The 12,479-nt window shown below is 40.2% G+C and overlaps 1 protein-coding gene across 1 annotated transcript in view; it reads right to left on the bottom strand.

Moving 5' to 3' along the window:
• ADGRE5 (adhesion G protein-coupled receptor E5) overlaps positions 1-9,431 on the bottom strand; it is a gene marked incomplete at its 5' end in the record, with an annotated part of 183,202 nt that extends 173,771 nt beyond the window's left edge. The window contains one exon of the mRNA XM_082256377.1: positions 8,988-9,431. Coding sequence (XP_082112503.1) covers positions 8,988-9,431 — 444 coding nt within the window. The remainder of the gene's footprint in view (positions 1-8,987) is intronic.
• Between the last annotated feature and the right edge of the window lie 3,048 nt (positions 9,432-12,479).

The raw sequence follows: 12,479 nt of genomic DNA, 5'->3' as shown, positions 1-12,479 counted from the left end.
CATGCAAAGATGTTCGGTTTTCCTCCTGGCACGTTCAGAAAGGGTCAGAGGTGGACGTATCATTCCTACTTCCATAGGAGTAGGGTCAGCAGGCAACATCCGAGAAGGACTGGAAAATGGTGAGCCCATCTTCTCAGCCGTTCTTTCTCGTAATCGTCTGTCAATATTGATACTGGTCTGGATCAGTCCCTCTAGAGTGCCAGGTAAATCCGCTCGGGCGAGCTCGTCTTTAACGGCCTCAGATAGGCCGAGTCTAAACTGCGTTCGCAAAGATGTGTCGTTCCACCCTGAATCAGGGGACCATCTTTTAAAATTCGCCACGAAATCTTCAACAGGTCTCCTTCCTTGTTTTAGGGCCCGTAACTGGGTGTCAGCGGTACTCTGCTTGTTGGGGTCTTCATATAAAGCAGCAAGTTGTGCCAGAAACAAGGGATAAGAATTAAGGAGTGGATCATCCTTTTCAAAGAGAGCATCTGCCCAGGCCCGGGGTTCACCCGTTAAATAGGAGATGATGGTACAAACCTTAATTTGATCAGTGGTGTAGGTTAGAGGTTTTAACAAAAAAAACAATTGACATGCGTTTTTAAATTCACGGAATTTGCTCCGATCACCAGAAAACACTATAGGAGGGTTTATTTTAGGCTCACGGGGCTGAGCAGCAGGAGGCTGTGTGAGACGGCCAAGCTGCTGTCTCAAGGTTTGATTGTCATTTTTTACCTCTGTAAGCGCATGGATCAATGCATCTACTTGTTGTTTTAATTGTAGTACATGAGTGGATAATTCTGCTGAATCCATATTTTTTTTAAAGGCTCGTTCAATCTGTAACGCTCATGCGTTTTTGTTTGTGGATGGATTTACAGCTGCAGAATTATTACACTCAGTAGCCTTGTAGAGAATCTGTTGAACAACATATCCAACTCTCAGGACTTCATCACCGTGTACAGCCTTATATATACTATATATATATTAGTAGATGTTTAAATGGAGGGATAGAGTATATGAGGATATATAGATGAGAGACAGGCTATTGTATGGTGAGCACTAGAAGTAGTATAGGAGAGTTGCAGGTGATGGTAAGCAGATAGGTTCTGGTGTCAAGTATAGTGCAGATGGTAAGAGGACACAGATGGAGTATACTTTAGACAGAGTAACCTAGTGCAAGGATAGTTCAAGGTAGTCCCAAGAGCTAACAGTCTTATGCAGATGATAGTAAATAGATAGATATAGATAGTCTTGGTAATTGCAGTAGATGACAGTAGGAGATTGGTTAGTAAGAATCCCCTGCGGGGTACTTATCACTTAGATAGGTTAGGAATAACAGTGTCCATTGGAGAGGGGTGATCCCGTAGCGGGATACGGATCACCAGCGAGGTTTCCGGCTTTAGTTCAGCAAGGAAGGTATGTCAGCAGCTCCGACTTCTCAGGCGTAGGTGCGATGAACATGTGGGTTTGAACGAGCGATGAGTGAGAGCAAACCGGCGATTGAAATAGCCGCTCATAGCGGCGCTCGGCAGTGATGTCATCCGTTCTTAAAGGTGTATGCGTCCTTTGTTATACAAGATGGGACGCAAAGAGAGGAGAAATATAGGAACAAGGGTACCATAGGTACCGGAACATTACACTACCTATCATTTGTCCCAGATTTGTATATAGTCAATTGAAGAGCTGATTGCATGTTGTCATTCATGTTTCTATGTCATGTTTGCCTTATAATTAATATAATGTATGTGATTATGTTTTGGACAGAACCCAATTAAAATAATAAAAATAAACAAGAACTATAATGTGTGCAAGGAATATGAAATGAAAAAGCAATATGCGCTAGATGCTGCAAGTATAACATCATGTACAGCTCACATAATTCAGACAGGGATGAAATTATCTAACATGTCACTAATGTTCTTTTAAAAAACAAATTGTGCTACTATTGTGTTTCACTATAAACTGTGAAATTGTTATGGTTCCAAACTGTCTCTCTATTGTACCCTAACTGCCCCTCTATTGTACCCCTAATCTTTCCTCTATAATTTCCTAAATTAGAACCCAATCCATCCTCTCTCCCTCTATTATACCCCAATCCTCTATCTGTCCCTCTATTATACCCCATAATCATACCTCTCTCCCCCTATACTGCACCCCACTCTCTCCTCCACCCCCTCCTGTACCCTAGTCCCCCCTTTGTATCTATCTCTTCATACCTGACCTGCTCAAATACTAGACATGTGTGGTTCGTTTCGTTCCAAATACATTTTTTGTTATTCGGATATATTCGAATACCCGAATTGCAGTATAAACTACGTTTACCGAATGCTTCGAATAACTAAATAAAATTTGTCCAAATTTTGGAAATTCGAATTGAAATTTGAATCCAATTTTACATCGAATTCCAGTCGAATTCGAACAGTAAACATATTTCTGAAATCAGACTATGCGTGTTATTAGAGTACCATTTCAAAATAATGCTGTTCTTGTTAAGCCAAACATGATTTAAAGAGTCATTGTAATCATTTAATGAAGATTTTTCTTTTGTTTGTTCAGTTTGCCGCATTTGAATTGAAAAAAAAAAAGTTTTCGATTTGACTGATTATAAATTTATGGATTAGAACATTTGGAATAGAAAAAATCGAAAAATATAAGTTCCGAATGAGAATTGAACGAATCAACTGAATTTAATGAAATTAATTAACTAGATTAATGAATCTAAGGCTCCTTTCACACGGGCTTTCCGATCTGATCCGCCTGTCAGTTTTTCAGGCAGACCAGATCGAATGCTCCATGCAGCCCTATGGAGTGGCGGATGTCAGCGGAAACATCTCCGCTGACACCCACTGCTATCCGATCCGATCCTGTCTGTGAAATCTGGATGGATGTAAACCCTATTTTCCATCCGTCTGGAGGACCGGATCGGATAAAATCGGATGAGAACGGACAGGCAATCTGTTCTCATCCAATCTCCCATAGAGGAGAGCGAGCCTCTGACAGCTCCGTCTCTGCGCACAGAGCGGAAACGGAGATGTCATCCGCCTGCTCAATGGGGATCGGCAGATCAATCCCCCGCTGAGCACAACGGACTCGGTCGGGCACGCCGCTTGTGTAAAAGGAGCCTAAATGAAACAAAACTAATTTTTTCATCATGCACGTGTCTATCAAATACCTTCTAATACTTGACCTATCCACCTACCTTCTTATACCTTGAACCAAAGTGGAGTAGGCTCAGGTTTTATTTAGGCACACCCCTTAAACACCCACCATCTGATGTTGCACTCTATGCATGCTCCTATTACTCCTGCCCCTAACCCACCCTATTTAACCTTCCTAGCGGTATTCCCGAGTGTGACTCGGGGTAAGATTTTAGAGCAAAAAGCGGTAACTAGGAAGATCGCTGGATGCTGGAGGAGGTTTTACTTACCTTTTCTCCGGGATCCAGCGAAGTATCCCGGCGGTGTGCGGCGGCGGAGCTTCCTCCCGATCGTCTGCGAGCCCCGGCTTCCGTCTCCGGCGACGTGACGTCCGCCGGGGGGTGGAACCGGCGGCAAATTCAAATGTAAAACACACCAAACACACTGATATCATTCAAAATAAAAAAAATTCACATTACATTGCCCCCCAGTGCCCTTTCCTGCAGTTTTACTGTACTTTTTATGTAAATATATATACAGTATATATATATATATACACACGTATATATATATATATATATATATATATATATATATATATATACATAATTCTTGTGAATGAGCAGCCCAAACCAACTGTATACATATTATATATATATATATATATATATATATATATATATATATATATATATATATATATATATATATATAATATGTATACAGTTGGTTTGGGCTGCTCATTCACAAGAATTATGTATATATATATATATATATATATATATATATACGTGTGTATATATATATATATATATACTGTATATATATTTACATAAAATATATATATATATATATATATATATATATATATATAATGTATACAGTTGGTTTGGGCTGCTCATTCACAAGAATTACATGCAAAATAATGGTACCGCTTTCAGCACCTAAAATCCAAAAGAATCATACCGCCAGGGAGGTTAAAGTCGGCGTGGATTGTAGGGTGTCCCTGGATTTTATTTGGAAAATCTGATCACCTTAGCCTGTGGGCCCTATTGACTAATAAGGGCAGCACACATGAAAAGGTGAGGGCAGTGGAGCTTAGCACCAAAGTCAGGGAAATGCAGGTAATGTCTATGGTTATGTTGGGCATCACTGTTGAACCCGCGTGCCTGTTACTTTGTTCAAATGTAGAAAAACATTGTTCAAATGTAGTAAATCATTTAGATTAGAAAGTACTTACTGGGTTTATGGTTGGTTACTGTTCAAGAGAGAAGAACGTATGGTTACTACATTGCATTAAAACAAAACCCTAGTATAGCCAGCACTCCACAAAAGCCTAATACTCACAGGGCTGCCATCACAGTCTCTCTGCCGGCCAGTGTAACCTCAGAGACTCTGTGAAGTCAGCTTTTATTAAAATGCATCTAAAGCAAAAACTTTTTTTTTAGCAAATTTAGAAACAGTATCTTGCACACCTTTCCAAATGAGCATAAAGAAAATAAACACAGGGGTAATAACATACATTAGGGGAGCCTTCCCACCTCCCCTATAGAGTATAGCTAAGCTCCCCTACACTGCAAATGTTAAAAAAATTCTTGTCTGGGGTGGAGTAATACTTATCTCATTCCTGCTCCTAGCAGGCTGCCTCCATACAGACAATCAGCCCTCTGCCTCCTCCTCCCAAAGGCACCATGGTTGCAGTCTTGCCACCTCTATGTACAATGCAGAACTACTAGCCCTGCCTTCTATTTGAGGATGCCAAGGGCCTGCTTATAGCCTGGGCTGAAGAAGAACACTGGAGCTGGTTGCAGTGACTTGGAAACTCTAACTTTGAAAACCACTGGGTAGTATTTTTTTTATCTTTCCGGATCACCTGGAAAAGAGCAATCAGACTAAAGTAAATCATATACTGTGTGAATTTTAGCCGATTCCTGCTGGTTTAGCTGAAATTTGAGCAGTGTATGGCCCTACCATCACCATTCCATTTGACAAAAGTTTATTATTCCATTGGCTTTAGTTTAAGAAGCTTGGTGAAAAGTTGTCAGCTGAACAGTGCCTACATGCAATTAGATGACGGCTTGGCTATCAGAATACAATAGCCCAGCAGGGGGGGGTTCCTCCATCCATGTTAGTGTGGCTGGAGAAATCTGATGGATTTCTTTAATTCAGTCTGCAGGCTGGCTGAAGGAAATCTATAGGTATATAGACAGCTTAGGGGGGTTTAAGTAACATAAGGGAGATCAGGGTGTGTGTTTTCTTCATTGGAAGAAAATATATATATTTTTTTTTAGTATTAAGTAGCAATGGCTGGAGTCCTACTAATTAATTGTAAGTGTGTATTTTAATTAAAAGCTTATTTTTGAGATTGTTCTTTTTTCTAATGATGTCATCTGCACAGCCTGTGCATTTCCATGGCTGGGACAGTTTTCTGTATTTAGTCTACTCATTTTGGGTTTGAACACCTAAAAACTGAAGCAGAATAGGATGACAGTGTTCCCTAGTTTTCTATTCTTTGGTCCTATGTATACTGATGCAGAGTTGGCAAACTAGCTAGCCAGCCAGATTATTGGCCAATGGCTGTCATATATAGTAGAGGGACTGATACAACAAAGAATATTTTTTTAAATCCTCCCCTAGACCAATGCATGTTAATCATTCTGTAGTCAGACAGTTTGCAATGAGCCAATTCTTTAGGAAAAAAAGGCAGTATAAGGTAAACCATTAACATGGGGAGTACATTTTCAGTAACAAAAACCTCCTCAAGCTGCAATACATTTTAAAGATAATTACAATTTGGCTTTATACTAACAGCTCCCTCTAGTGCTTACTCTACAAATCTCTAAAGTTAATATTATAAAAAAAAACATGGAAGCAGTATGTGAAAGGCGAAACTCACATTTAAAAAATACTTTAAAGTATAACTAAAGTGGCTCTCTGATTTGAATAGTATTATCTCCATTCTGTATGTTTTCAAACCTAGTGACCTCACTGCCTGGAGGAAGGAGTGGAGGGAGGGCTGAAGATCAGAAACAGTACCTAGACAGGCCGGACAGAATTGGGCAGGGGAAGTGTGACTGTTCTGATGTCAATGAAATTAGTAACCCTTTCTGTTTCATTTGGAGCTTGCTTGATTCTACAGATCTTCCCCACATATCACAGTGGCAGGCACATCAAGTCCAAGTCTACCTATCATTTGTCCCTGATTGGTAAATGGCCAATTCAAGAGCTGAATAAATGTCATTATTTATACCGTATGTCTGTGTTGTTTTTGTCTTATAATTAAAATATACTGCATGTGTTTATGTTTTGCATAGAACCCAATTAAAATCATAAAACAAGAACTATAATATGTGCAAAGAATATGAAATGAAAAAGCAATATGTGCTAGGTACTGCAAATATAACAAGTACATAATTCACACAAAGTGTCATGGCTCAGAATGATCTCTCTATTGTACCTCAACCCCCCTCTATTGCACCCCAATTCTCCTTCTGTTCCTCTATTACAACCCCCCCCCCTCCCCTGTCCTACCTCTGTCTGTCTCCTGTAGCCCAATCTTTCCTCTGTTCCTCCTTTGCACCCCGATCCCTCTTTTCTACTCACACCTTCTGACCTGTCCATGTACCTAGTTATACCCGACCAATCCACCTACCAGACCCTAAAGCTGGATACACACTATCCAACTTTTGTGGTTAGATTTCCTTCAGATTTACCTTTTCTATGTAGTGCAAGAGCCTGCCAGATTGCATACAAATTGAAAGTGTTTAGGTTTGACCTCATATTATATGGTTTTGGTAAGTCTAAAGGAAAAAGTCTCCAGAAAATCTTATAGTGTGTATGTCCCATTAGGCTCCATGTACACGGGACGTTGTTAAAAGTCCCTTTGAATGCTGGAATTTTTAGGACGTTTGAAACGTCCGTTCAGTCGCGTTTGTACCCGCGTTTAGTGGGCGTTTAGCAGCGTTTGCGGGCGTTTGCGTTTAGAAGCGTTCCTGGAGGTCTTAAAAATTATTCCCCTTTAAAATGGAAAAACGCGAACGCTAAACGCGGGTCATCGCGTTCAGACGCGTTCAGACGCGTTCGGACGCGTTTGTGCATTTGAAACACTGGGAAACACACGTTCGAACGCAAATAATTGCGTTCTAAAAACAGTCCCTGAACGCAACTGCCTGCAAATGACTGTAAACGACCCTGTGTACATGGACAGATAAGATAAAATGTAGATGGGTTCAGGGGCTTCTGAAAAAAACGCCCAACTGCTCCTAAACGGCCATTTCCAGCGTCCCGTGTACATGGAGCCTTAGTCTCCAGGTATGAACTCAACCTAGAGCAGAGTAGGCTCTGGCTTTATTCAACATACCCCTTTAAATCCCCCCCCCCCCCCCGCTGTTGCACAATTAGACCACATCCACCATCTAGTGTGGCATGCTACAAACTCCCCTACCCCACTCCACCCCATTAAACACAGCTGTGGCCTGTAGGGTGTCCATTGAATTCATTCTGGTCACCTTTGCCTAAGAGCAGACATCATAATGTACTTCCTACCTCTTTACTGTGCATTACTTACTAGTGCATTACTTACTCCAGATCACTGCACTCTGTGCGTTACGCACTCCTGACCCCTGCACTCTGTACATTATGCGCATGTGACCCCTGTACTCTGTGAATAATTAGGCACTCTAGACCCCAGCACAACACTTATGTACTCTTGACCCAGAGCAGAGTAGAAGGTCTTATTCAAAAATAATACTTTAAGCCCCTCCTACTGTTGGGCACAATTTGGCCACAGCCATCTGGTTCGGGAAGCTATGGTAGCCATTATCCCGTGCCATGGCCTTTGGAGTGTCCCCGGGTTTAATTTTGAACATTTGGGCACTTTAACCTAACAACAGACTACATAACAGGGTTGATTTACTAAAGGTCAATAAACTGTGCACTTTGCAATGTGCACTTGCACTCTGCAAGTAAAGTTGCTCCAGAGCGTAGTAAAGGAGGTAAAACTTCACTTTGCAAAGAATACCCAAACACATACAAGGAAAAATAAAAAAACCTGCATTTTTGCTTGCACATGATTGGATGATGGAGGTCAGCAGAGCTTCTGTTCATTTACTAAGCTCTGGGGCAACTGCTTTTTTTGCATTTAGTAAATCAACTCCACTTTGGACTCTGCAATTCTGCAATTACCTTTTATTGGTATGAAAACCCTGTTCTGTACACCTCTTAAAAATGGGTTTCACTTTGCTACAAGGCACATAGTTCTTGACTTATGATTAAAGCCAAATGCCATCTATTGCCCAAAAATGGCATTCGCGTTTGACAGGATCAGGACAGCTGGTGGAGCTTCGCACAGGTCATGTAGGTGAGCCTACAAGCCTGTTCCTTTTTTCAGATGTAGCAAAACTGTTCAAGTGTAGTAAATTATTTAGATTAGAAAGTACTTACCGTCTGGTTTCGGGGAAACTGTTCAAGAGAGAAGAAAGTAATGTTACTACATCACATTATATACTATACTTGTTCTACATAAATGACTTAAATCTTAACATCAGTAAGCATGACATCCAGGCAGGTTTTTAGGGGAAGATCAAAAATTTCCCTTATGACAGGTTTACTTTAATACAGAACCCCAGCAATTATTTAAAATAAGTTTATCTAATTATGAATTATTTTAAAAAATAAAGGTACTCTGAGAGAAAAAGTGGAAAGTTTTTCTGATTGTTCAAGATTTCACTTGTATTTGTTTTGAAACGTCAGGAGCAACCAGTTGGGATTAAAAAAATGAAAATCTTGGATTTGGGTCCCTTGGATTGGCAAAATTAAACCTTTGTTCTTTCCTAAGGCCTGGACTTGGATTTGGCTGGCCAGCGGTACTCTAGTGATGCAGTCATCAGCAGGTGGAACCACATTGCACAATAAGGCTTGGGAAAGGAGCTTGACCACTTTGAAACGCTTTGCTGGCTCGACCCCTTTCCCTTCATGTGTACCTCCAGGCTGATCCTCTCCTGACTGAACTTCTTCAGTTCTCCTGTGACTCAGGGAGTCAGTGCTGGCTTGACATGATAGCTTGGCGGTGTTAATATCTAAACTGCAGCTAGCTCTCTGCACAGGCTCTGGATCTCTTTCTTCATTGTTTAATCTACATTTTCTTGTGAGTGGGCTATGCCTTTTAATTCTCATTAAAGTTTCTGATACCACTAACACCCTCTTGCACCCTGTATCTGCTCTTATCTTCTGTATCAGCTGGATTTTTCCCAAGAGTTTAATCAAGGAGCTGCAGTCGGTGATAAGTGGGACATTTGATGAATTTGAAACCATCTTCAGATATTGGATAATCTCCCTGTTCCTTATCAAGATTTAATATATGGACTATATATGAAATATAGTGTTCTTTGTTATAACAACAAAGAAAAAAAAAAAAGAAAACTGTGATGTGTTCAAAAAGTGAAAAAGCTACAACCACACTATGAGCTATTTATCATATAAATCAAACATATAAAAATTGTATTGCCCCAAATAAAAACGAATCATCAAAAATAATGTGTTAATCCAAAACCATAAATACCATGTAGATAACTAGTTAATGCACATGAGTAAATAAACATTTTTAAAATAAACGAAATTAAACATCCAAATCATGAAGTATTAAGTCCACATGAAAAGAAAAGTCTACAATGTGTTCAAATTCCAGATAAATGGTGTGTTCCACCACCAGCACTGGTTCCTGTTATCCGTGTAACTATACCACCACCTCAAAAGGTACAGATGGAGGCTTTACCAGCATTAAATGGCTCTCTAACTAAAAAGAAGTCATGGAGAGCATGTGAAATTGAAATTCATTCAATAATTAAATCAAAAGGTAATCTCGGATCAACCGCAAGTGCACAGATTACAGCTTATCAACCAGTCCCTGTGATATATTGTATACTTAAATAGTATGGTGCAGTCCATGACTACATGCCAGGCATATAAGGAAGAAGATTTCCACCAAGGAGGTCACAAAGGACACATCGGTTAATGAAAAGGAATAGCTGATTTCATTAACACACCTCAAAATAGAAAAATTATAAATTGCCATGCAATCACCTTAACCACACCAGTAAAAAATATTAAAAAGACAACGTTGTCTAAACCCGGTAGCAGCCCCTGCACAAGCATACAGACCCACACACTGCTGGGACAGACCGGACCCACACACTATTTGGTCTCTTTCGGCGTCAACCTCCAGAATTCCGGCAGTGCAAGTTTCAGATCATTCTATTCTATTCTATTCTTCATTCATCGGCTGCTCGTGTGCAGGATTGCTGCTTCAGGGTTGTCGTCAGAAGCGTGACGACGACACGCTGATGCGTTTCGTTAGCCAATAGACGCTAACTTCCTCAGAGCTGGGAGCGGGAGGAATAGGGGTTCCATTCAGATATTTCCTGTGCAATATAATGGATGACATTTTTGACAATTGTGGGTAATTTGCACCCAGTGGTATTGCTTTTACTTTAAACTTTTTTGTGATGAATGAACAGGGTAGGTTGAATGCATGACATCTAGTGGTAAGGCTTAATATGACATCAGTATGAAGATATTTAAATGGTGAATTGCATTTCCCTACCAGCTCTGAGGAAGTTAGCGTCTAGTGGCTAACGAAACAAATCAGCGTGTCGTCATCATGCTTGTGACGACAACCTGGAAGCAGCCATCCTGCACACGAGCAGCTGATTAAGGATAAATTGAATGATCCGATTAGAAACTTGCACTGCCAGAATTTTGGAGGTTGAGGCTGAAAGAGACCAAATAGTGTGTGGGTCCGGTCTGTCCCAGGAGGCATCAGCGAAGGGTGGTGAGCGGGGCTTAGTTCCCCTTCCGCATACTTTGCATATATTGTATATTCCGCATACTTTGTACATTTCTCTACAGACATCCATGCTCGGCACAGCTATAAGCTCCAGTCACCTCATTACAATTCCTGGCTGACAATGAATTGTTCTATTCCACCTACACTTGAGATCTCATCCTTGGCAGGAGCTCATTGTTCCCTAATGTACCCTATGTCCTCGGTTGCTACTGGACTTAGCCCTTCATTGAGTGCTCTCCCTAATACACATCCGCTGTTGTCTGACACCCAGACTACTGCACTCCACTGTTTAACGAGAGCCTTACTCAGTAAATAGTGGGTTCCATAACTGAATAGTGACTTGTTCGTATTTGGACACATACTAATCCCAATTGCTCATTTTACAGTGTGTGTTTGTCTGTATGGACATATGCTTGTGCAGCGGCTGCTACCGGGTTTAGGCAACATTGTATTTTTAAATATTTTTTATTGGTGTGGTTAAGGTGATTGCACTGAAATTTATCATTTTTCTATTTTGAGGTGTTTTTAATGAAATCAGCTATTTCTTTTCATCAACAGGTGTGTCCTTTGTGACCTCCTTGGAGGAAATTTCCTTCCTTATATGCCTGGAAATTCATTCAGCCTGCACCATTACTGCTTGCTAGCATACTCTTCTGGTTGACATCTGCCTGGCTCTCAGAAAGGAATGACAAAGCAAACACTCCACAGTGTAAAATCCTTATTAAAGCTTTTATTATAATTAAAATGCCCTTACACATATGACGGATCTATTGCGCAATAAAGGAACTAATTTGGCCAGCAAACAGAGCCATTGCACTGTTACCTCCGGTGACGCAATGATGTCAGCACGTAGCTCCACCTTACGTGTTTCGTCAAATATGACTTCTTCCATGCCCTAGTATTTATGGTTTAGGTTTGAAACATGAATTTTGATCATTGTTTTTTATTTAGCGCAGCACAATTTTTATATACAGTATATAGTGCTCTTTGTTGATTGCCTATTACACACTTTACAGATCTCGCTATATTATATTTCTTCTTTGATCAAAAGGGGGAGGGACATATTGAGAAACAAAAACCTCATCCAGTTGTGATACATGGCATTTTTGTAGATGATTACAATTCAGATTTAAACTGAAAGTGCCCTCTAGTGGCTATTCTAAAAATCTCTATAGTTAAAATTGTAGGAAAAAACATTAAAGAGGCATGTAAAAGTCACATTTAAGTTGCTTTAAGGTGAATACTACAATAACAAAATGGGGTTGATTTACTAAAACTGCAGAGTGCAGCTGTGCATGGTAGCCAATCAGATTCTAACTTTCGCTAGCTCAATTAAGCTTTGACAAAAACAAACTGGAAGCTGATTGGTTTCTATCAGAGTTGTATAAAGTACTCAAAACCCATACTTGAGTAAAAGTACAAGTGCTTGATCAAAAAGTGACTTGAGTAGAAGCGGAAGTGCTCGATCAAAAAGTGACTTGAGTAGAAGTACTAAAGTATTCAACATTTTTTGTACT

This window comes from Pelophylax lessonae (genome assembly GCF_965119305.1).
Source record: "Pelophylax lessonae genome assembly, chromosome: 4".
Taxonomy (NCBI): domain Eukaryota; kingdom Metazoa; phylum Chordata; class Amphibia; order Anura; family Ranidae; genus Pelophylax; species Pelophylax lessonae.
The sequence above is the reverse complement of the archived record's forward strand: the minus strand, read 5'-3'. Positions and strand labels throughout refer to the sequence as shown.